The sequence below is a fragment of the Thunnus albacares genome, chromosome 17 (genome assembly GCF_914725855.1).
Source record: "Thunnus albacares chromosome 17, fThuAlb1.1, whole genome shotgun sequence".
Taxonomy (NCBI): Eukaryota; Metazoa; Chordata; class Actinopteri; order Scombriformes; family Scombridae; genus Thunnus; species Thunnus albacares.
In genome coordinates, this window is record NC_058122.1 from 27,446,508 (window position 1) to 27,473,002 (window position 26,495).

Consider the following 26,495-nt stretch of genomic DNA (forward strand, 5'->3'; position numbering starts at 1 on the left):
TTTTGTGTCCTATTTTCTTTGTTTCCCAATGTCACAAAGTAACCTTTGTAACCTGTGTTAAAAAAGGTGCTATATAAATAAAGTTTTACTTACTTACTTACTTACTCAAATTAAAAAGTGCAATATTTCCCTCTGAAATGTAGTGGGGTAGAAGTCTACAGTAGCATTAAATGGAAATACAGTACCTCACAATTGTACTTGAGTAGTAGTAGTAGTAGTAGTAGTACACAGTGTGGGAACACAGTCCCAGAAATATCTTCTCTTTGAAATGGAGAGTTTGTTACCACCACACCAACATTTTTTTTTTTTACAGATTTGCTCTGTACATGGGGCTGTAGAGTGTTCTGAAGCTTTTCTTATTATGGACCAAAACTGTGGAACAACCTGCCCAGAAATATCCGACATGCAACCTTTGTGACTTCATTTACATCTTAAAACCTACATTTTTAATCTCCCATTTAAGTAGAATACTGACATTTTTATCTAATTTGACCTTCCCTCTTTTATTGAATCTCACAAACATATTTTATTTAATCAGTTCCATTTTTACTAAATTTTAATGTACTTTACAGTTTGTTTGCAACCTTTTTAATTTTTCTCTTTTTTTGTTTTTAGCAATTTTATGTTAAGCCGCACCTCATGAACAGTACAATATGTGTTATAAAAGTATAATTATTATTATTCATTTTTTCATTACTGCCCCTTTAAGTGCAGTTATTTTCATGTTCTACTGATGTTTTTATTCAAATTTGACAGATTAATTAGTGTGTGTGTGTGTGTGTGTGTGTGTGTTATGACTGCCTAGTGTGTCTGAATTGTCTTGTTGTAATGTTGTATTATTGTATACATCATAACAAACCACATTACATTGTAAAACTATGAAACATGAGTACTTCCAAGAGGCACAAATAAGCACTGCACCTCATTATTATCATTATTTTGTTGTTTTTTTTGTTTTTTTTGTTTTTTTGTTTTTTAAAAAAAAGAGCTTACTACTGTCATTCAGCAAGAATCAGAAAAAATCCCTGACAGGCCCAGACTTTCAACTCTGCACATGGAAGTATCACACAAGGAACCAACCTGTATTTCTTCTTTGGGATTCATCATGACGTTATGGAGGAAATTGTTGGAGGTGATGCAGAGCCGCTCAGTGTTCAAGAAAAAGATTCACCTTTGGACTCCATCCGTTTCCACTGAGGAATGTCTGACAGCAGACCTGCCGTCTCCTCAGGAATTAACTGATTAAACTGCGTCTGGTTTCCTGTAACCAAATGAACTGTAGCCGCTGTCAGGTTCATCAGATACTGAATACTTTGTAACAAGTACAACCAGGAAGAACTGTCACATTTACCAGCCTGACGAGGAATGTGTATAGTCAGACTGACTGTTTAGTGCTTGTTGGCACTTGACAGAAATCTATTCATTTTATATACCAGGAATTTATACTCTGCATCCATCCTTACCCATCCTACTATATTGTTATATTATATACCCATCCTAACTATTTAGGAGCAGTGGGCAGCAACAAGTGGGGCATGGAGTGCAGTACACCTACTTCAACTCTCAGGTGAGAGTTGAAGTAGGTGTACTGCACTTCATGCCCCAGGGATAAAGGCTGTTCTGTTGTGCTGGTTCTCCATATGTACACTTATCTCGTGCGCATGAATTAAGCATAATGTGGGAATGAATTGTATCTAGTGAGCATGCAATAGCATTTTGAGTGCTCAATGTAGTAAAATTTGGCCTTGATATATACATTTTTTCCCATGTCCCCTTAGGGGCTCCGTATTAATGTAGTGGAGTAGAAAGTAGGGGTGTGCCCAAATACAAATATGTTATTTGGCAAAGCACAAATAGTGGTTTGTTGGGGGGGGGGGTTTGTTTTGATTTTTTTACAAATATTTGTTTCATACAAATATTTTAAAAATTATTTGTTTTCAGGAAGAAAAAGAAACCATGCCAAATACCAGCACGCAGGTCGGTTATATCGCTATCTCAGTGTCTCTCCTCTGCTCCGCTGCTACGTCTATCAGCAGGTCTCAATGAGGGGAGTGACATCCACCTGCTACATGACACACATTTCCCAATTTGGACATCACTCCTGGAGTTGGGGGTGTTCCCCAGAGATAAAGCTGAGCTACTGACACATGCGAAGTTCTCCCAACAACTCTCCATAACTTGTTGTTCCCCTTCCCCTTTCCACAAAGTTAGGTTGTAAAAAATAGGCAATAAACAAAAAGTGCAAAGCAATAATTGGCTTTGAAGTTCTTCTCTACACGTTACACACTGTGCTGTCTCTGTGTTATGGGTGTATAAATAAGTAGAGGTCTGTCTGCACTACAGTGATGCATTTGGTTTAGCTCAGTAGTTGGCATAATCGTCCATGATCTGGGAGACTTGAGTTCAAGACCCAGTGTGGGGACCTCCTTTGTAAAGTAGTTTATTCATGAACACTTATTGTGACACTCAAATACAAATACAAATAATTTTGCTGCCTCAACAAATACAGATACAAATACAAATACTGGGCTCTCTGCACATCCCTTTAGAAAGTATAATATTTCTCTCTTGGAGTGGAAATATAAAGTAGCATCAAATGGAAATACTCAAGTACAGTACAAGTACCTCAACATTTTAATTAAGTATAGTACTTGAGTAAATGTACTTAGTTATTTTCCCACCTGCTCTGGACAATGTGTGTTTACTGATTCACTAAAACAGGTTTGATGGGACACTAGGTGGCACGTTCCGGTCTGTTAAAATAACATGACAGAATGTGAGAGGTGGATATTAAAAGAGAGATATGTGGAGTATGTAAACATCCCCTCACTGCACTGATAAATAACAGCATGTCTATTGTCTGTTAAGGCTGAAAGGTCAGGTTAGGTAAGGTTAGAGACTTTATTGTCCACAATGTGGAAAATTGTCTTTGGCTTCATTACAATCAATATGGATAACAAAGAAGACAACAATAAAAAAAACAGGGAGAGCTTGGAGTTCAATCAAGACAATTCAAATACAGTTCAATAGGCCTATTTCAGAAAGTACAAAAGATAAATGTAAATGTACAGTGAGGGGTGAGGTAAGGGAGTGGCCCTGGATGATTCACTATGTATTTAATAATTTAACAGCACTTGGGACAAATGATTTCTTGTAGACATTTTTGGCATCAAATGGAAATACTCAAGTAAAGTACAAGTACCTCAAAATTGTACTTAAGTACAGTATTTCAGTCATTTCCACCACTGTGCTAGTTAGGGATGTGCAGAGAGCCCAGTATTTGTATTTATATCTGTTTTTGCTGAGGCAGCAAAATTATTTGTATTTCTATTTGTATTGTTTTTGTTTTTATTACACTTTTCATTTTAGAAAATTAAAGTGTTACAAGGTTTCATGAATAAACTATCTTACGTAAACTCAAGTCATAGCCAAGCCAGATCATAGACGACTGTGCTGACTACTGAGCTAAACCTTTACTCATTGCCTTATTGCAGACAGACCTCTACCTATTTATACACCCATAACACAGAGACAGCACACCGTGTGCTGATAGACGTAACAGCGGAGCAGAGGACAGAGACTGATAGCGATGTAACTGACCTGCGCGCTGGTATTTGACATGTTTTTCCTTCCCGAAAACAAATAATTTTTAAAATATCTGTATGAAACAAAGATTTGTAAAAAAAACAAAACAAAACAAAAACAAAAACAAAAAAGAAACACTTTGTGCTTTGCCAAATAAGTATTCATATTTGTATTCAGGCACACCCCTTGTGCTAATATACAGTAACTAAAACTTGAATTGATATTTTATTATGGCATCAGAGCTCACCTGAGAGGCTGCAGCTCACCTGTTTGCTGCTCAGTCTGCTGATGACAGGATTCTTCTGATAAAATGATGCCTGACATTAACAAACTGATCAGTTGGACAAGCTGTGGCTAATTTACTTTATAGATAAAGTCCATGTTATAATGATATAAAATATATATATATAATTTGATATATTATGTATTGACTGGTATGTTGTTATATCATTAATTCTCTATTAAGTTTTTGCTGGGCAAGCATTTGTTCATGGCCTCTCTGTGGCCATCTAGTGGTTGTATTTACTCATGTACTCATCTTTCTAATGCTTTCTTCATAATGAAAGAACATCAATGATGTGTTTCAATAGTTTTTGGACAACAACAAGATACAATAGAGGATTAGGGGAGATACGTAGATTATACTGCAGAGACCATTGAATGCTGTGTGAAACTGACATGTAGAACAGTTGAGATTTCTTGATAAGAAAAATATAGAAAATCAACAGCCATATCCTTTAACTCACATTTTATGGCAAACTAGTTCAATTTAACCATGTGAGGTAGTGGGGAAACAAGAAGACAGTTATGTGTGAGTGGACAACATGATCAACCTTAGCAACAAAGGCTACAGACGGTCGTTGTCGCCCACTGCTTGAACTGAAAGATGAACACAAAACTACATAACCTACTTGTGTCACTGAATTTCCAGAGATGTACAATAACAAACTGGCCTTATATCGAGACTAAACAAAAAAGATGTTCTCTTTCACAAAATATCAGCCTGCAAATGCAGTTTGAGTCTGAATAATAGTGATCTACTGCTAGCAACATTAGCAGATAAATGGTGCGTTCTTTGTTTTTTTTATACAAGACCTGTTATTCCAAAAAATGCTTTCTCTGTTGCGTCGAGATAACAAACTGTTATCTGTACAAAATAAATAGTAGACACTAGTTGCCTGCTATGTATTTTGCCTACTAGATCCCATAGACACCCAACAATTGAGCTGTTTGACATAACTTCAGGCTACACCAAATACATACAAAACAAGTCTGTTCTAAGGCATTTATTAGTTTCTGACTCTGGGAAAGTGGGAAGAAAAGTAAAATTCCTTAAAACTGCTGTCTCTCTGAACTATTTCTTTAACCAAATCACACACATTTAGGCTATTCTACATGATCTCCTTTTGATAACTAATGTTACATTTTTTCACCTCCATTCACTGAGTCTCCCCTGAAACTGTTTGAAGCCCACCTGGGGGGGGGGGGGGGGGGGGCCCAACTCCCACTTTGAAAACCTCTGGTTTGGATTAACAGGGACACTGTTTCTGGAAAGGCAAGTTGCTTTTAAGTATTTCCAAATATGTTTTTAATGCTCCATGCAGCACAAATAAAATTATTTTCACTGCCATTGTATTTTGATGGCAGCAGATGTTTCAGAGGTGAATATCTCAAAATAAAAATACGCACATCACACAGCACTTTCAGATTTAAGATGACCACTTTATTTTCCAGGTTTTGTTTGGTCATGTTTTGTCGCGTCCTTCTCGGGGGAAGTTTGTTTCACTACTCCAACGAAAACTTTGATGATAGCGATAAACTCAGGATCATTCAACAGACACCAGGATCGACTGACTGGTGGATCATTGATGTACCCTGCACGTAGGCCAACATGACTGCTGAAATACTGTTGTAATGTGGTCACAGGTGTATGTTTATGGAGTATTTTACAACAGCCTCAAACGCAGTTCAACCAATCATTATCAAGGACCGGAACTATCCATTTTATAATTTGAATTCTAGCAGAGATCCAAACATTGCCAAAGATACCAAACATGTCAGGCTGACTTTTGGGAAAATTTGTACAAAGTGATGCACAAACATCTGGAATATTTCTTTTCTGTTGGAATAGTGCAGCTATAAAATGCATAGAGCCTTTGGTTTGAACATTTCCCTCAGTGTAAAGATCATTTATCCTAAATGAAGAGGTGGAACAAGCTGATACTAATTTACGGTTAAAAATCTGTCAGATCCGTTCACAAAGCCTGGACATGACAGTGTTGTGGAAGCTGAAAAATCAGATCTTTTCTATCGCAGATGAGAGTTGGTTCAAACACCAAGTTGACACAATATTTCTTTTCCTCAGAAGATCTTTATTGCTTGCAAGCAGTCATTCATCAGCAGCACATAGATAATGACTGAAGGAGAGTCAGCTTCTCTTTCATTTCTTATAGTATTTTAGACAATACATTTTTCAGCCTTCCTCACTTGGTCATGACATCTTCTTGGCTTAACACACATCACAGCATCTCAACATCCACCATGTGACACACATGAAACTCCTTAGACATTGTTGTATAGACATACGTTTACCTATTCTCAGGCTATATTTTACACAGAAAGAGGTTTGACCCCTCTCCAGGCTAAAACATTGTAGATATAAACATGGTGGATATAAGAATACACTAGTTAGCAAAGCATGGTCATCATGACAGAAAAACACATGACTGCAGCTAACAGACATGAATTACCCTTAGAGAGGTCACTGGACATGGAGAAGACGAAGCCTGGCTGCTCACTGGTGACTTGGCTGTTGATCCAGGACTGATACTTGGACACTCTGGCGTAGACTCCTGGGATATTAGGCTCCGCACAACCTAAACCAAAGCTCACGACTCCAGCCTGGACCCAAACACTTCCTGTCTTTGTCACCATTGGACCACCTGAGTCCCCCTTTGAGGAGAGAAACATTCAGGAGTGGGTCAGGAGAAATGATCTTTGTAGGAGGGGAAATCTAAAGGAAGAACAGGTGGTAAAATGATCACCTGACAGGAATCCTTCCCTCCGGCACGTAACCCAGCACAGATCATGTTGTCTGTGATAGTGAATATCCCGCCATAGTCAATGTTACACTGTCTGTTCCCAACAACAGGCACCTCCACCTCCATTAGGTTTTGTGGGTAAGGAAGAGGTACTAAAGACACACAAAATCAGTTTAATAAACAACACAAATGGTGAAATAAGGACTCATATCACTTGTTTTGTCTACTAGTTTTCAGCAGAAACAAGTAGTGAACACAACACTGACATATCATCAGCTTTTAAGTTGATATGTTTGCTTATTTCCACATCCAGCAGTTATGGAGCAACGTTATCATTCATTTGGAGTTGTGTTTCTGTCCACCTGGTGAATGTAAGTCCAATATTCACTCTGTTTTTGCTCTCTACCAACTCCTGACGGAAATTCTGGATCTTTAGCTGCTAAATGCTCCACTATGTTCACCAGCTAGTCTACAGCAAACTGTCTTTTTGCTGTTTGGTGCTGAGAAGGTAGTGTACAGTGGCTTTTTACAGCTTTTTCTCTTAAAACAGCTGCCTGCTGCAGCCGAAACGATGCTATGAGAGCTCTGAGAGTGAACCAAAACAGTAAAGTTGCAACCGGACAGATAAACAATGAGCTGAAACTCACTATAAAGCTCCCTAAAGCCGAGAGGAGCCAGTTGTAGTCCAGTTGCAACTGAAATTTACTGAGCACATTAATGCTCCTCTGATACATGAACCCTCTTGATTTTAATGATCTTTCATCTGATGTCATCGTCAGAACTTTAATACTATAATTCTTTTGTAATGTAGGGTGTGATAGTATTGTCATATGCAGATTGTGATAAAAATATTAATACAAACTGTAAGTTACAGGAAGGTTTCATTGCTCACTGAGATGCATTTATGAATCTGAGAGAGCACAAGTAATAAATGTGCCCCACTTGCTGTATGACCTACCTCCAAATCCGATGTTGCCCCAACCAGTGATCCAGGTGTCCATGCCGTTGTTGAAAGTGCTGTCTGAGGCTGCCAGGCACACTGGCAGAATGAAGTTGTTGAAAGTAACCGGTGAGGAGAGCTTCAGGAGGGAGATGTCATTGTCATTAGTGCTAGCGTTGTAGCTGGGATGATTGATGATCTGAGAGACTCTGTGAGACACCGCATTGGTGTTGGACCCCTCTTGACTCTGGAGACCGAGGAGCACAGCCAAACCAAATGTGCTGGTGCTGAAGATCAGAAGAGAAACAAAACAGTGCAAAGACATGAAGAGCAGGGCTGCAGTCGAGACCACTTCAGTCAAGCAGATACAAATAGATTTAAGACCATGTCGCAACAAGGAGATAAAAGTCCCACAAGTTACAAATTTATATCCTCAAATTACAATCAATCTAAATTTACTGAGTTCTACCCTCATATTACATAAACTGGTCCCTAAAATGAATAAAGTGTTCATGTGGCCCATGTTCTTTGCACCAGTTGCCAGAAGACAAGCTGAATCTGCTGTATATTCAAGACAATTTTTTTTCTTTTACAGCAAAATAATCTTTTATCACAGTATATACTGTACATCTAAGAGAAATAACACAACATTGTGTTTAACAGCCAAAACATGAGGTTTATCCCTGAATCTCAGTCCAAGATTGTACTAAATATTATAAACTGTATTAAACTGTTTTAACTCCACAGGTAGAGGGAACAAAGACAAATGGAACAGATGATAATGCTATTAATTAATTAATGTCCAAGACATGTGAATTTAAGCAGACATGTCTGTGTTCTCTTGGAACACTCAAATACCCTTCTGGTTAGCTCTAATGCTACTCAGAACTAAATTAAACCTTAAAATGCAACTCAGACTTTTGGTATCATGTCTCTTTTGTCACTTAGAGAAGTCGTTCCTATCCTTCTCGGCTGGTGACCAAACTAAAGCATTGTCTGTCTGCAATCCTTGGTTCAACCAGAGATTTTTCTACTATACCTTATGTATTGTTTTTTTTTGAATAACTGTTGGAGGCCCGAGGAAGTAAAACTCTCCAGTATTTCACAAGACAAAGCTAGAAAAAAAAAGGAATCTAAATTTCAGCAGCAGAACAATATTTTTCTTCTTTCCTGCCCTGTTAATCATCTTGAGACCCCTCAGATTCATCCTGCGACCCCTTGGAGGGGTCTCATGGCATGTTGTTTTCCATCACAGCTCTATTCTAACTACTCACGTTTCGAAGCAGTGAGCAGCCGTCAGCACCCATTCTTTGTTAATGAGGGATCCTCCGCAGAAGTGAAATCCAGATCTTTGCAGACTGACCTGCCAGGGCCAGCTGCCTTCAGAGGCCGCCTGTCCTCCAACAATCCTGGTGTTGAGCGCAGGCCGACCGCACACTACAGAGAGACGGAAGATAAAAACACATAGTGAGCAATGCTCGGCCCTCCCTGAATTACCACTGTGGTTTCTGTTTGCAGGATTATAACCTTCAACTGTGGATTGAAGATTAAGATCCTGGGAGTCTGCTGGGAGGCTCTCAAGATAACAAGAGGTGAAAATATAATCTCATTTCATTATTAGTCTAGATGTTTTAAATGCATTTCTGCACTAAATGACTGTGTGGACTCACTGTGGATTTTGGCCTCCATCACTTCCATTGAAAGCACATTTAAAGGATCTTTTAATATCCAGTATGAACAGGAGGAATGATTACAGCGAGGAAAAGCTCTTTCACTGTTCATATGGACACTTAACTGTTGTTTTAAGATGCCCTTGAAGAATAGTGAACCAGTCCTTTAAGACTGGAATTCTGGCTTTGACAGCAAATACCAACAACAATGAAACTATCAACCTTTCTATCCAACAACATGTTTAAAATGTAAACAAGTGGAAACTTTGACTTACCATCTAGTTGTGAGTGAGACTCTGAAAAACAGAAAACAAACAGCTCTTGAAACAACAATTCAGCATTTATATTCACTGATACTTTGTGTGATATATTTACACATGATATTTCCACGGAAGGACATTTGTGATGATCACAGTATTGACTACTAAACTCACTTAAACACATATTTTTAAAATATGAGTTAAACACGTTTTCCCGTCTCTTCTCTCAGATAACAGAGAGAGAGAAATTTCACTTACAGTAAAGGAGTTGTTGTTTTTGACGGCATTGCTTGAGAAATCATTATGATAATGAAATAACGAGAATTTATAATTTACTGGTTCCTTTTTACAACTTTTCACCCTCATCAAACAGGATCAGTTGCCCCCCCCTGCCCTCAGCATGGGGGGGCAACCATCCCGCCTGATACCACAAAGGACAAGAAAATACTGTGAAAGTGTCCTCTAAGGTGCCCCCACAAAGAACAAAAACATGGTGAAGTGCCCTTCCAGTGAAGAACATGAGATACTTTGCCCTGTAAGATGCCCTTATGATGGTGTAAACTGGCCATTATAGTAGAAATGAGTGTATGCTGACCATCTGGAAAATAAAGAACCCTTAAAAACATGTTGTGGTTGTCATTCAGTTGGTTCTGGTACAGTTCTACTCACTAGTTTACATGGTTCTGTTGTCTTTGGGTCAGTGCAGTCTGAGCTGCCAGTGACGACTGCATCAGTTGGGCGATCATTCTCCAAACTAAAGCTGATCAAGACCCAGCTTACAAACAGATGTGGAGAAGGAAGGCTATCAGAACCTCTGCTGACGTCCATTGAGAGGGAGGGAAGGTCCAAATGGACCATAACGAGGTCGTTAACATTTACACACTCATGGCCAAAAGAATTCTCCTTTGATTTCACCAATTTTGCTTCTTGTTTCCCTGACAAGACGGCTCAAAACAGCTAATTCTCAAAATGTTAATAGTTCCTTGTTTTTACTACAGATGTGTTTGAAAAATAAACATTTAAAACGTTAGCCATTCCCTGTGTTATATTTCAGAGTTTGCTAACTAAATGTTTTAAATACAGAGATGTTGTTTTCCTTACTGTATATTCTGAGCCACTGTGTAAAATGTTCATCTTATTTGGAGATGTTTTACCAAACATGCATCATTGTTCTCTGCTGATGGGACCCATTGAATGTATCAGGTGTCCTTTATATTTTTCTCCCCTGCCCATCAGTCAGTCACTGGGAAGGTTTATAAACTTTTATACCGTTTCCCAGAGCTATTTGTTGTTGGAAAAACATCTGGAATAAAGTTTGGTCTTTTGTCACTAATTAAATTAAATAAAGTAGTGCATCTTTCCAAGCAGTATGTAAATGTATGCAGTATGTATTCAGGCAGGACATTTAAGACCTTCATACTTAAGATGTTTTTAACTAATTTTTGGGGGGGTTCGGCTGTGATCATACCAAGAACCAAAATAAATAAGAGGGAAGAGGGAGGACACTTTTTTGGTTAATGTCATCTTTGTTTTCAGCTCAATACTACAACCATGAAATTTCTGTTTTTTCTGTTTTCATGAATGACCTGCATCTCAGTCCAAGATCATACTGAACGTTGTAAACTGTATTAAACTGTTAAAAATGTAATTAAGATGATAAAGCTATTAATATGAGGGAAGTCTTGGCACAATTTAGTCATTAATGGACACAGCTTGTTAGTTTGAACAAATAAAAATAAAAAATAAAGAAAAGTCTTCTTTGAACAAAAAAGCTTTTAAAACTATCAGACTATTTTACAGATGTTTGTGTAATTGTGTTTCTTCTCTTTTCTTAAATTTCTCTGTTTATTTTTGCTCTGGTATTATTTATCTTTCTTAATTTTAATATTTATTTGTTTATTTTTTCATATCTTTAATATGTTTAATTATCTGTATATGTAGTTGTCTATCTTCCTCCTTGACATTATGTTCTACTGTTGTTACATAATAAAATTATAATTAAACTTCATTGGGAAAAAGAAAAATAATCAGAGAGAGAAAAGTGCCAGTGGAGCCACGTCCAAGGTTCAGTTGTTAGACTTACAGAACATATGAGGATTATTAATGAATATATGGGCTACAGGGGGTTTGAGGGTTAAATTGGAATTGAAAACGTGTTTCATTAAAGTAAATATGCAGCTAAACAAACAAACAAAAATGGTTTAGGCCAAAATTCAGAGCAGAGTAACAGAACCTGCAGAGTCAGCACATTTTTTATGGTAAAAAATGAACAAAAAGTCTAATTACTGTCTTTAAAAAAGGAAAGAATAAATCCTACAGTGTAATTTGAGTAATGACAGCACTTAAGTTGCAGTTAGTTGTTTTAATTACTTAGGAACTTATACAGACAACCACTTTAATTTTATAGATAACACAGATTATGTTTTTAAAAAGCTATGCAGAGGTTATACCCACTCAGGAAACTTAATGACTTCAAGGTGAGCCAGAATATTCTTGACATGGTGTACAATAATCTGGTGGAACGCATCTTGTCTTTTAACATGGTTGTGTGGTACGGATACTTGGATGTCAAATGTAAAGGGAAAAGTCTAATACCGCCAGTAAAATCACAGGGAAACCACAGATGCAACTAAGCAGCAGGCATGTTCTGAATACCAAAAAGAAAGCCCTCGACATAACAAGAGATCCGTCCCATCCATTGTACCCACAATCTGAATCGCTTCCCTCAGGAAGGCGCTTTACGCTGCCACAAGCCACCAAAAATGTCAACAAGACATCAATTGTCCTGAGGGCTCAATCATACAGGGCCGCTCCCTTACCTCAACCCTCACTGTACATTTACAATTTTGCACTTTGTACTTTTTGTAATAGGCCTATTGAACTGTATTTGAATTGCCCATAATTAAAGTCCAAGACATGTCGTCTGGTGTCCCATCAAACCTGTTTTAGTGCATCAGTAAACCAACATTGTCCAGAGCAGGTCGGAAAAAATGATGGAACATATTTCTGTTAAAGAGTGTAGTTTATTTAGTTTTTAACAACCATCATATGTCACGATATACACAAAGGAGAGACGGCTCCTCTGACTGGATGTTTGCTGAAAGACAAATCTACTCATGACTGATGAAACCAGTGGTTTCCAACATTTTTGGCTTTTGACGTCTTACAAAAAGCAGTGTGTAGTCCGGGTCACATTTCAGATGTCTATGAGTTATTAACAGCTCCACCAAATAGTGATTTTTCTCACATGGTTTCCTCTTACTTTATTTTCTTTAGTTAAGGAACATTTACAGTAACTAAGAAAAGTTGGATGTTGACACCGGACTAGAGCTGCATCAATTAATTGATCAATTCATTGACAAACCAAATAATTTGACAGTATTTTGACGACTGAGTAATCGTTTTAGTCATTTGTAAGTATTTCAGTGCTTCTCATTCATTATAATAAATTGATTGTCTTTGGGTTTTGGACTGTTGGTCCAAGACAAAACAAGACATTTAAAAATTTCACTTTCGACTGTGGGAAATTATAACAGGCATTTTTCACTCTTGTTTGAAATTATGTAGACAAAACAATCAATCAGTGAATTGGCGGATTAATCAATAATGACAATAATTATTAGTTGTAGCCCTACACTGGAGACCAGGGTCTGTGTCCTGAGTCCTGTGTCTGTTTTAATTTTGACAAAAAAAGCAAATGTTAATGAAAAATGGTGGTTTTTTGGTTAAATGATAATAAACACATTGTGTCTCGTGCTTTATGTCATTTCTGTTTTAAACCAAGACCATGATCTTTCTCTAACCTAAGTGCTGCCAGTGTCGAAACACAACCATAAAAAACTAATAAAACTATAGTCACTACAAGTTGATATTTTACTGCAAGGTCGGATATTTGGTGGCAGGGGAAAAAAAGAATCACTGAACATTTGACTTGTACTGTCAGTATCGACATTTTTGTGACTTGCCAAATGTGTTCTTTAACAACATTTTCTCATTATATTGACAGAAATAATCATTCTGGCAGCATTGTTTCCTTCAAAGTGTATTTTCTGTTGCAGTTCAGTTGTCTATTAACAAAATTTCTAGGAGACAGACTTGTTTAATCCCTGGTGATGCCTGAACATCAGAAAACAGTTAAAGGAGCACTCCACTGTTTTTTTTACATAAGGTTGAGTTTACTCTTCATGATTGGTACTAATCAGCCTGTGAAAACAAATGCATTACATCTACTGTGGCTCTAGAGGGAGCCAGAGTTTGAAATAATATCTTGGCTTGAGCTCAACATATAATGTTTAAACTGAAAGCCTGTGTGTGGTGGATATTTAAGATGAATTCACAGAGAGCCAACAGAGAAACCAACCTTTTGCACACATTCCCGTAACAACACAAACTGTTGTCCCACCAGTGACCACAATAAATGCCCTTTATTGACCTTTTAATGTATCCAACCTCGCCTCATAGAGACAAAGGGACCTTTGTCTCTATGAGGCAAATAATTGACTTTTGAGCCACTAATGTGACTTAATTTGCAAGCTTACAGAAATAAAATAATTAATGTAAGGACAGACTGAGTAGAGAAGAAAGTTTGAGCTTACCTTTAGTGTATTAAGGATCAAATCCCACATAAAATATTAATTAAAAGTGACTTACTCCATGAAAACGTCACATTGATATAAATATAAAATGTTTAAAGGGGTTTAAGGCGTAAAATTAATGGATTCTGTTCCTTTCTGGATTGACTGAATGTTACTGATCACCTAATGTGAAAGTCCCTAAAATGAGTTATAAAATGAGAATACATGGATGTTACAATATTTTACTTTAAACAACTACTTACTTTCTAATGAAATAAAATAAAAACCTGTGCACAGTAGAAACTACCAAAGTACTGTACTTAAATACAATTTTGTGGTACCTGCACTATTTATTTTATGCTACTTTGTACTTTTTCTCCACTCCAATTCAGATGTAAAAATTGTACTTTTTACTGCACTACATTTAATTCACAGTTATAATTACTGGCTACTTTTCAGGTCAGTATTTTATACACTGTAATAAATTGCTGTAAAAATACAGCTGAATTCTAACAGTAAGTTACTGCTCTTTCTAAATACGGTAAAATACTGTAAATGTTGATGCTTTTTGGAGCCAAAACCGAGAACAGACATTAACAGTAGGTTACTGTAAGATTTGACGGTAAAATACAGTATTTTCATTTTCATTACCACAGTAATGGAGGGACAGAAGGCACATGCAACCATCAACATCATATAATCCACATTCATCCTCCTTTGTGGAATCAAACCAAAGGTCAGTAACATCTTACTCAGAAAACAGAATCACATTTGTGCAACTGGTTACCCAATTAGTGACTATGTTTAATTTTTGCTAACATTTGATTGGTATAATCCTAGCAAGTGCCTGGCAGGCACAAGAGAGCATTTTCAGGTAGTGTCTTAAGCAGTTGGAAGTTTGAATTACATACAAACAGTCTACTAAATTAGAGGATTTTACTTCCTTCTCAGTATGAATGTCATTGGTTCAGGTGTGTGCAGATGAAGGCTGACACTTACCTTGTGTCAGTAGAGTCAGCAGAGTTACCACACAGATCACTTTGTCGAGAGCCATTGCTGTACAATAAGTTCATATCATCTGATCTGCTCTGGCATAAATGACCCGCCCTCCCTCCCACAAACACAAACACACCTCTCTCTCTCTCAATTCAATTCAATTCAATGAGGCTTTATTGGCATGATCATATTGAAGAACAGTTTTGCCAAAGTACATTGTACAAAGTAGTACAAACAGGGAGAAGTACAGTAAAACAATGTGTTAACCTTATATTTTGAAAACAACAACTATGAAGGAAGAAAGCTGAACTTAACTGATGTGTATCAGCAATTATGGAAATAATAACAATAATTTCCATATATATATATACATATATATATATATATATATATATTTATATTTATATATATATACATACACATAGTGTACAACATCAACAGGACACTAAGAGCCTTCATTAAGAACTCAATAGGGCTGTGGAAAACAACTCTGGAGGCCAACTCAAAGCCAATTGCACAAGTTACCATCAAGTGCAGCATATACCAAGGTGATGCAGGATCTACAGCAATGACATCGGAATGTCATTCGGACTAGATAACTGTGGTCAGATGGTATTGAAGAGAGGGAAGATGATCAGAACTGAGGGGGTTGAACTACCAGAAGGCAGCATTGCAGATGTTCAGGACAGCTACAAATGCGTTGGGATCCTGCAGGCAAATAGGAACCTTGAGGAGGCCAAGGACTGGTGAGCGTCAGAGCCACTGTCCAGGATGAAACAACCACGATCCAGGAATACATCAGGAAGATGGCCCCAAAAGATGAACTGCTAAGTGAATACCTCAGGCAGCAGAAACCCGATGATGCAGAGGAGGAGGTACCATCATGGAGGGACAAAATCCTACAGGGCATGTACCACCGACAGATAGAAGAAGTGGCTGATAACAAGAAATCCTACCAGTGGCTGGAAAAGGCTGGACTGAAGGACAGCACAGAAGCACTGATCATGGCAGCACAGGAACAGGCACTCAGTACAAGATCAATAGAGGTGACTACCACACCAGGCAGGACCCCAGGTGCAGGCTGTGCAAAGATGCTCCTGAGACTGTTCAGCACATAATAGCAGGGTGTAAGATGCAGGCAGGAACAGCGTACATGGAACGCCATAACCAATTGGCATAGTGTACAGGAACATCTGCACTGAGTATGGGCTGGAGGTCCCATGGTCACAATGGAAGACACCTCCTAAGGTGGTTGAGAATGACCAAGCCAAGATCCTGTAGGACTTCCAAAACCAGACTGACAAACTGGTGATGGCTAACCAACCGGATATTGTGATGATTGATAAACAACAGAAGAAGGCAGTAGTGATAGACGTAGCAATCCCAAACGACAGCAACATCAAGAAGAAGGAACACGAGAAGCTCGAAAAATACCAAGGGCTGAAAGAGGAACTAGAAAAGATGTGGGGAGTGAAGGCAACAGTGAAGGCAGACCCAAACTGGAGTATGGTTCTAAAGGAGAGGAGTATGAAAGCTGAAGGCTCTGCCTCCCATTCTATTTTTGGAGATTCTAGGAACCACAAGTAAGCCTGCATTCTGGGAGCGCAGTGTTCTAGTGGGATAAGAGGGTACTATGAGCTCTTCAAGATATGATGGTGCCTGACCATTAAGGGCTTTGAAGGTGAGGAGTCAGAGGAGCCGTTTCTCCATTGTGTATATCATGATATATGATGGTGGTTAAAAACTAAATAAAGTACACTCTTTAACAGAAATATGCTCTCTATGTGTTTTTTACCTGCTATGGACAATGTGGGTTTACTGATGCACTAATACAGGTTTGATGGGACACCAGACGGCATGTCCAGGTCTGTTAGAATAACATGACAGTGTGTGAGAGTTGGCTGTTAAAAGACATACAGTATGTGAAGTATCCACTCCCTGTGCTCATAAATAACAGCATGCCTATTGTCTGTTAAGGCTGAAAGGTTAGGTTAGGTAAGGTTATAAACTTTATTGTCTTTGATTTCACCACAATCAGCATGGATTACAAATAAGACAACAGTAAAAAAAACAGGGAGAGCTTGGAGATCAATCATAGGCAATTCAAATGCAGTTCAATAGGCCTATTACAAAAAGTACAAAGTGCCAAATTCTGTAAACATAAGACAAATGTAAATGTACAATGAAGGGTGAGTTAAGGTGGCAGATGGCATGTCCAGGTCTGTTAGAATAACATGACAGTGTGTTAGAGGCAGCTTTTAAAAGAGAGATACGGTATGTGGAGTATTTACTCCCTTCACTGATAATTAATAGCATGCCTATTGTCTGTTAAGGCTCAAAGGTTAGGTTAGGTAAGGTTATAAACTTTATTATAAACAATATGGAAAACTGTCTTTCGCTTCACCACAATCAGCATGGAATAAAGATAAGACAACAGTAAAAAACAGGGAGAGCTTGGAGACCAATCATAGGCAATTCAAATGTAGTTCCATAGGCCTTAGAGGTGTGTTCCAGGGAACACCATAGGCCTTCATGGAAGATTGCAGTTGGAGATACTGTAAAAAAGATGAAGCAGGTAAATTAAAGGTAGTACATAAGTCATTAAAAGAAAGTAACCCATTACTATCATAGATATCTCCAAGAACATGAATACCTTTATCCTTCCACAATAGGAAATGAAAATGAGACAGTTCTTGAGAGGAGGAAATTATTATGAAAAATTGGGCTGTTTAAGTGCCATTTCTGAGTTGTATTTGATTCTCTTTCTGCATTATGCCATACTGACAGGGGAAAAGTAATGGTATGTCCAAGACGAAGTTTGGCATGCTTTACTGGTAAGGCAGAGTAAACTAAATCTACTAATCTGTAAGTGTGAGCTAAGTTTTCCTCTATAGGTTTCCAAGAAACAGCAGCATCCGGGTTAAACCAGGTTGAGAGAGGTCTTAATATAAATGACCGAAAATAATATTTAAAATTGAGGACAGAGAGACCACCTGATTTTTTGTCAGGTTTTAATAGCAGAAGGCAAGGGAAAAGCCATCGTGTTGTGGGTGGATGTGGAGCCTTTGACTATTGTTTTGGGCTGTCTAACATCAGTGGGTTTCATTCCATTTCAAATTGCCGCCGTCTGCCGCAATCCAAATCTAAACGCCACTATCTATGTTAAGAAAAGTGGTTTTATAGCCAGTGATTCTAAAATGGGAAGTTGCTCATTTAATGTTATACTTCCAAGAATATGTGGCTGAAGATATTTAATATGCAATCATTTTTCTCAAAAAATAGTCTTCCTCAATGAATATTGAGTCACATCATCCAATAAAGTACTCCATTGTGTGTGTGTGTGAATGTGTTTTTCTATCTTTATTGAGACTGTTTCTGGTATAAACACTGACCTTATTGGGACCAATACTCCTCATGGGGACCAAAGCCCGGTCCTAATGCAGCAAAACGTCATTTCTGAGGTTAACATTAGGGGTAAGATGTGAATTGAGGTTAGGTTAATGTTAGGGTTAGACTTGAATTGGTTATGGTGTGTGAATTGGGTGGGGTGGGTTAACTCAATTAACCAACTTCACACAAAAATCTTAATCAGTTTGGAATAAATTCAGTATTTAAAAGTAAATAGCATTATAAATAGCTTTCCAGCATTCACAACAATAAAAAATTTTTGTGGCGTAAGGCAAAGTGGACTTTCTTCGTCTCCATGGTAACAGTCAATGATACTCATGGATAATGACACTGCTTCCGCAATCTAAAACTGACATAAAAAATTAATTTATCAGAACTGAGGGAGAAATCATTAAAACTGATGACCTTAACATTAACCTATCATATTGTTGAGCTATCAAGGACAAGGTCAGCACACATCTAGTCAGAGGAGCCGCCTCTCCTTTGTGTATATCATGATATATGATGGTGGTTAAAAACTAAATAAAGTACACTCTTTGACAGAAACATGTATTCTGTGTTTTTTTCATAACTGCTCTTGACAATGTGGGTTTACTGATGGACTAATACAGGTTTGATGGGGCACCAGACGGCATGTCCAGGTCTGTTAGAATAACATGATAGTGTGTGAGAGTTTGCTGTGCTCATAAATAACAGCATGCCTATTTTCTGTTCAGGCTGAAAGGTTAGGTTAGGTAAGGTTATAAACTTTATTGTCTTTGATTTCACCACAATCAGCATGGATTAAAAATAAGACAACAGTAAAAAAACAGGGAGAGCTTGGAGATCAATCATAGGCAATTCAAATGCAGTTCAATAGGCCTATTACAAAAAGTACAAAGTGCCAAATTCGGTAAACGTAAGACAAATGTAAATGTACAATGAGGAGTGAGTTAAGGGAGTGGCCCTGTACGATAACTATGTATTTAATAATATAACAGCACTTGGGACAAATTAGTAAAGTACAAATACCTCAAAATTGTACTGAAGTACAGCATTTGAGTCATTTCCACTACTGTGCTAATATACAGTACTGTGCCTAAAACTTGAAATTGATATTTCATTATGACATCAGAGCTCACCCGAGAGGCTGCAGCTCACGTATTTGCCTTTCTGTGCTGCTCAGGCTGCTGATGACAGGATTCTCCTGATAAAATGATGCCTGACATTAACAAACTGATCAGTCAGACAAGCTGTGGCTAATTATACCTTATAGATATGGAAAGGTGAGGGATGATGTAAAAAAAAAAAAAAAAAAAAAAAAAAAAAAATATATATATATATATATATATATATATATATATATATATATATATATATATATATATATATATATATATATATATATATATATACACACACACAGTAGTGTGTAAAAGTTTTAGGCACTAAAAGTAAAGTGAGAATGCTTACAAAAATATTGTTGTTTTAATTTATCAATTAACTTCTTACAAAGTTGAGTAAACAGCAGAAACGTAAATGAAATCAATATTTGCTGTGAGCAGCTTTGCCCTTAAAACAGCAGCAGTTCTCCTCGGTTCACTTTAACACAGTTTTTCATGGTAACTTGCAGGTAGGTTGTTGTAACCATCCTGGAGAAAGAATGTTCTTCTGTGGATTTATTATTTAAGCCATCAGGTGCTTCTTCATGAAATCCCAGACTGACTCCATGATGTTGAGATCAGGTCTCTGTGGGGGCCATACCATACCATCTGTTGCAGGACTCATCATTCTTCTTGTTGCTGAACATAGTTCTTTATGACTCTAGCTGTATGCTTGGGGTCATTGTCATGTCATGAATAAATTTGGGACCAATCAGACACCTCCCTGATGGTATTGCATAATGGATAAGAATCTAAACATCTAGGGTGCCTAAAACTTTTGCACAGTACTGTATATACATATATATAATTTGATATATTATGTATTGACTGGTATCTTGTTATATCATTTATTCTCTATTAAGTTTTTGCTGGGCAAGCACTTGTTCATGGCCTCTCTGTGGCCATCTAGTGGTTGTATTTACTCATGTACTCATCTTTCTAATGCTTTCTTCATAATGAAAGAACATCAATGATGTGTTTCAATAGTTTTTGAACAACAACAAGATACAACAGAGGATTAGGGGAGATACATAGATTATACTGCAGAGACCATTGAATGCTGTGTGAAACTGACATGTAGAACAGTTGAGATTTCTTGATAATAAGAAAAATATAGAAAATCAACAGCCATATCCTTTAACTCACATTTTATGGCAAACTAGTTCAATTTAACCATGTGAGGTAGTGGGGAAACAAGAAGACAGTTATGTCTGAGTGGACAACATGATCAACCTTAGCAACAAAGGCTACAGACGGTCGTTGTCGCCCACTGCTTGAACTGAAAGATGAACACAAAACTACATAACCTACTTGTGTCACTGAATTTCCAGAGATGTACAATAACAAACTGGCCTTATATCGAGACTAAACAAAAAGATGTTCTCTTTCACAAAATATCAGCCTGCAAATGCAGTTTGAGTCTGAATCATAGTGATCTACTGCTAGCAACATTAGCAGATAAATGGTGCGTTTTTTAAATTTTTTTTTATTCCAAGACCTGTTATTCCAAAAAATGCTTTGACGATAGCGATAAACTCAGGATCGTTCAACAGACACCAGGATCGACTGACTGGTGGATCATTGATGTACCCTGCACGTAGGCCAACATGACTGCTGAAATACTGTTGTAATGTGGTCACAGGTGTATGTTTATGGAGTATTTTACAACAGCCTCAAACGCAGTTCAACCAATCATTATCAAGGACCGGAACTATCCATTTTATAATTTGAATTCTAGCAGAGATCCAAACATTGCCAAAGATACCAAACATGTCAGGCTGACTTTTGGGAAAATTTGTACAAAGTGATGCACAAACATCTGGAATATTTCTGTTCTGTTGGAATAGTGCAGCTATAAAATGCATAGAGCCTTTGGTTTGAACATTTCCCTCAGTGTAAAGATCATTTATCCTAAATGAAGAGGTGGAACAAGCTGATACTAATTTACGGTTAAAAATCTGTCAGATCCGTTCACAAAGCCTGGACATGACAGTGTCGTGGAAGCTGAAAAATCAGTTCTTTTCTATTGTAGATGAGAGTTGGTTCAAACACCAAGTTGACACAATATTTCTTTTCCTCAGAAGATCTTTATTGCTTGCAAGCAGTCATTCATCAGCAGCACATAGATAATGACTGAAGGAGAGTCAGCTTCTCTTTCATTTCTTATAGTATTTTAGACAATACATTTTTCAGCCTTCCTCACTTGGTCATGACATCTTCTTGGCATCTCAGCATCCACCATGTGACACACATGAAACTCCTTAGACATTGTAAAGACATACATTAACCTATTCTCAGACTACATTTTGCACAGAAAGAGGTTTAATCCCCCCCCCCCCCCCCCCCCCCCCCCCCCAGGCTAAACTTCTTCACAATAAGTTCCTTATATGGTTTACCAACACTTAAACATTGTAAATGTAAACATGGTGGATATAAGAATACATTAGTTAGTAAAACATGGTCATCATGACAGAAAAACACATGACTGTAGCTAACAGACATGAATTACCCTTAGAGAGGTCACTGGACATGGAGAAGACGAAGCCTGGCTGCTCACTGGTGACTTGGCTGTTGATCCAGGACTCATACGTGGACACTCTGGTGTAGACTCCTGGTAGATTAGGCAACAAACAACCAAAACCAAAGCTCATGACTCCAGCCTGGACCCAGACTCTTCCTGTCTTTGTCACCATCGGACCACCTGAGTCCCCCTTTGAGGAGAGAAACATTCAGGAGTGGGTCAGGAGAAATGATCTTTGTAGGAGGGGAAATCTGAAGGAAGCACAGGTGGTAAAATGATCACCTGACAGAAGCCCTTCTCTCCTTCACGTAACCCGGCGCAGATCATGTTGTCTGTGATTGTGATATTGCTGCTATAGTTACTGTTACACTGTTTGTTCCCAACAACAGGCACCTCCACCTCCAGTAGTTTTTGTGGGAAAGGAAGGGGTACTGAAGAGACACAAAATCAGTTTAATAAACAACACATATGGTGAAATAAGGACCAGCAGTTACAGAGCAACATTATCATTCATTTGGAGTCGTGTTTCTGTCCACCTGATGAATATAAGTCCAATATTCACTCTGTTTTAGCTCTGTTTTTGCTCTCTACCAACTCCTGAGAGAAATATCTGGATCTTTAGCTGCTAAATGCTCCACGATGTTCACCAGCTAGTCTACAGCTAACTGTGTCTGTTTGCCGTTTGGTGTTGAGCAGGTAGTGTACAGTGGCTTTTTAGAACTTTTTCTCCTAAAACAACGCTATGAGAGCACTGAGAGTGAACCAGAACAGTAAAGTTGCAGCCGGACAGATAAACAATGAGCTGAAACTCACTATAAAGCTCCATAAAGCCGAGGGGAACCAGTTGTAGTCCAGTATGCAACTTACAAAAGTGGTATGTGGAAACTTGATGCCTCCAGTGCACAAACAGTATGAATGTACCTTACAGTGAAGTAGGAGACATCTTGTGTCCAACAGGAAAACTTTTGAAAAGTGTTACAGTGAGGGAGAAGGAGGAGACGTCATTGTAAGAATTTCTAACAAGGTAAATTAACTTCTTCTTGGAAAAAACATGTTAGACACAAAGTATTCAAAGCTCATTATTTTTATCTTCTAAAACATTTCTGGAGGGGATCTTTCAGGTTACTAATATCAGTCAACCTGTCTGTCTCATCATAATGTTTCTGGTGACCTCTGACCTTTCTCTTGTGCCACAATCAGGGCAAAATTTTATTTCAAAATTTAGTAAAGTTTAGTCGGCAGTTTACAATGAAATTTACTGAGCACATTAATGCTCCTCTGATACATGAACCCTTAAGATTTGAATGATCTTTCATCTGACGTCATCATCAGAACTTTAATACTATAATACTTTTGTAATGTGGGGTGTGATAGTATTGTCATATGCAGATTGTGATAAAAATATTAATACAAACTGTAAGTTACAGGAAGGTTTCATTGCTCACTGAGATGCATTTATGAATCTGAGAAAGCACAAGTAATAAATGTGCCCCAGTTGCTGTATGACCTACCTCCAAATCCGATGTTGCCCCAGCCGGTGATCCAGGTGTCCACGCCGTCGTTGAAAGTGCTGTCTGAGGCTGCCAGGCACACTGGCAGAATGTAGTCATTGAAAGTAACCGGTAAGGAGAGCTTCAGGAGGGAGATGTCATTGTCACTAGTGCTAGCGTTGTAGCTGGGATGTTTGATGATCTGAGAGACTGTCCGATACGCCTCATTGGGGTTTGATCCCTTTTGACTCTGGCGTCCGAGGATCACAGCCAAACCAAATGTGTTGTTGCTGAAGATCAGAAGAGAAACAAAACAGTGCAAAGACATGAAGAGCAGGGCTGCAGTTGAGACCACTTCAGTCAAGCAGATACAAATCCATTTAAGACCATGTCACAACAAGGAGATATAATTCCCACAAGTTAGAAATTTATATCCTCAAATTAAAATCAATCTCAATTTACTGAATCCTACCCTCAGATTACATTAACTGGTCCCTAAAATGAATAATTTTTACATGTGGCCCATGTTCTTTGTACCAGTTGCCAGAAGACAAGCTGAATCTTTAGGAATTTTAGACTGGTGACCAAACTGAAGCATTGTCTGCCTGCAACCCTTAGTTCAACCAAAGATTGTTCTTCTAAACGTCTTGTATTGTTTTATTTGAATAACTGTTGGAGGTCTAAAGAAGTAAAACTTCCCAGAATTTCACAAGACAAAGCTAGACAACTTTTTCTAACTGCTTACCGTGGGAAGCAGTGAGCAGCCGTCAGCACCCATTCTTTGTTAATGAGGGATCCTCCACAGAAGTGAAGTCCAAATCTTTGCAGACTGACCTGCCAGGGCCAGTTACCTTCAGGTGCCACCTCTCCTCCAACAATCCTGGTGTTGAGCGCAGGCCGACCGCACACTACAGAGAGACAGACGATAAAAACACAGAGTGAACAATGCTCGGCCCTCCCTGAATTACCACTGTGGTTTCTGTTTGCAGGATTATAACCTTCAACTGTGGGTTAAAGATTAAGATCCTGGGAGTCTGCTGGGAGGCTCTCAAGATAACAAGAGGTGAAACTATAATTTCATTTCAATATTAGTCTAAATGTTTCTTTACTTCTCTTACACAATGGGTTCACAATTTTTCAAGTGTGTCTTAAAACAACAGTCAGGAGCCCAAATGAACATTGAAACATGTTTTTCTTGCTGTAATCATTCCTCCTGTTCATACTGACCATTAGAAGATCCCTTCATAATGCACTTACAATGGAAGTGATGGAGGACAAAATCCACAGTCCTCCTTCTGTGCAAAAATGTGTTTAAAAGTTTATCTGAAGCTAATATGAAGCTTCAGCATCCAGATGAGTCAAATCAAGTAGATATCTTTCAACATTACAGTCTTTTTAGTGCCAAAGTCCCTCTTTTTGTTACTATACTTCCACCTGCAGCTCAACAGGGAAACACTGTCCGAGGAAACACAAAGAGGGAATTTGATGCTACAAAGACTGTAAATGTGTCAGATATCCACTTGATATGACTAACTCAGACTGCTGAAGCCTCATATAAGCTTCACAGAGACTTTAAATGCATTTCTGCACTAAATGACTGTGTGGAGTCACTGTGGATTTTGGCCTCCATCACTTCCATTGAAAGCACATTTGAAGGATCTTTTAATATCCAGTATGAACAGGAGGAATGATTACAGCGAGGAAAACCTCTTTCACTGTTCATATGGACACTTGACTGTTTTTTTAAGATGCCCTTGAAGAATAGTGAACCAGTCCTTTAAGACTGGAATTCTGGCTTTGACAGCAAATACCAACAACAATCAAACTATCAACCTTTCTATCCAACAACATGTTTAAAATGTAAACAAGTGGAAACTTTGACTTACCATCTAGTTGTGAGTGAGACTCTGAAAAACAGAAAACAAACAGCTCTTGAAACAACAATTCAGCATTTATATTCACTGATACTTTGTGTGATATATTTACACATGATATTTCCACGGAAGGACATTTGTGATGATCACAATATTGACTACTAACCTCACTTAAACACATATTTTTAAAATATGAGTTAAACACGTTTTCCTGTCTCTTCTCTCAGATAACAGAGACAGAGAAATTTCACTTACAGTAAAGGAGTTGTTATTTTTGACGGCATTGCTTGAGAAATCATTATGATAATGAAATAACCAGAATTTATAATTTACTGGTTCCTTTTTACAACTTTTCACCCTCATCAAACAGGATACCCCCCATGCTGAGGGCAGGGGGGGGCAACCATCCCGCCTGATACCACAAAGGACAAAAAAATACTGTGAAAGTGTCCTCTAAGGTGCCCCCACAAAGAACAAAAACATGGTGAAGTGCCCTTCCAGTGAAGAACATGAGATACTTTGCCCTGTAAGATGCCCTTATGATGGTGTAAACTGGCCATTATAGTAGAAATGAGTGTATGCTGACCATCAGGAAAATAAAGAACCCTTAAAAACATGTTGTGGTTGTCATTCAGTTGTTTCTGGTACAGTCCTACTCACTAGTTTACATGGTTCTGTTGTCTTTGGGTCAGTGCAGTCGGAGCTGCCAGTGACGACTGCATCAGTTGAGCGATCATTCTCCAAACTGAAGCTGATCAAGACCCAGTTTACAAACAGATGTGGAGAAGGAAGGCTATCAGAACCTCTGCTGACGTCCATTGAGAGGGAGGGAAGGTCCAAATGGACCATAATGAGGTCGTTAACATTTACAAACTCATGGCCAAAAGAATTCTCCTTTTATTTCACCAATTTTGCTTCTCGTTTCCCTGACAAGACGGCTCAAAACAGCTAATTCTCAAAATGTTAATAGTTCCTTGTTTTTGCCACAGATGTG

General features: G+C 38.1%; 2 protein-coding genes across 2 annotated transcripts in view; both read right to left on the bottom strand.

Annotated features, from left to right (window-relative positions):
* Positions 1-5,971: 5,971 nt before the first annotated feature.
* On the bottom strand, positions 5,972-9,711 carry LOC122966783 (serine protease 27-like). The gene is made up of 5 exons (XM_044331113.1): positions 9,512-9,711; positions 8,841-9,003; positions 7,585-7,853; positions 6,630-6,778; positions 5,972-6,537 (listed from the first exon to the last, which is right to left on the bottom strand). Exons 1-5 carry the CDS (start codon positions 9,678-9,680, stop codon positions 6,274-6,276), a joined length of 1,014 nt encoding a protein of 337 aa, XP_044187048.1. The 5' UTR covers positions 9,681-9,711; the 3' UTR covers positions 5,972-6,273.
* A 12,136-nt stretch (positions 9,712-21,847) lies between these two features.
* The window catches only part of LOC122966769 (serine protease 27-like), a 61,179-nt gene continuing 56,531 nt past the window's right edge, over positions 21,848-26,495 (bottom strand). The window contains exons 2-6 of the mRNA XM_044331095.1: positions 25,514-25,534; positions 24,373-24,535; positions 23,649-23,917; positions 22,420-22,568; positions 21,848-22,327 (exon numbers count right to left, since the gene is read on the bottom strand). Of these exons, the coding sequence (XP_044187030.1) occupies positions 22,064-22,327; positions 22,420-22,568; positions 23,649-23,917; positions 24,373-24,535; positions 25,514-25,534 (866 nt within the window). The 3' untranslated portion in view covers positions 21,848-22,063. The remainder of the gene's footprint in view (positions 22,328-22,419; positions 22,569-23,648; positions 23,918-24,372; positions 24,536-25,513; positions 25,535-26,495) is intronic.

Coding starts and splice junctions, on each gene's coding strand:
- LOC122966783 (XM_044331113.1), bottom strand. CDS start 9,680: ATGTGTTTAAGTGAGTTTAGTAGTCAATACTGTGATCATCACAAATGT. Junction 9,004..9,511: donor GTCTCACTCACAACTAGATG/GTAAGTCAAAGT, acceptor GTCTCTCTGTAG/TGTGCGGTCGGCCTGCGCTC. Junction 7,854..8,840: donor GCTGCTCACTGCTTCGAAAC/GTGAGTAGTTAG, acceptor TCTGATCTTCAG/CACCAGCACATTTGGTTTGG.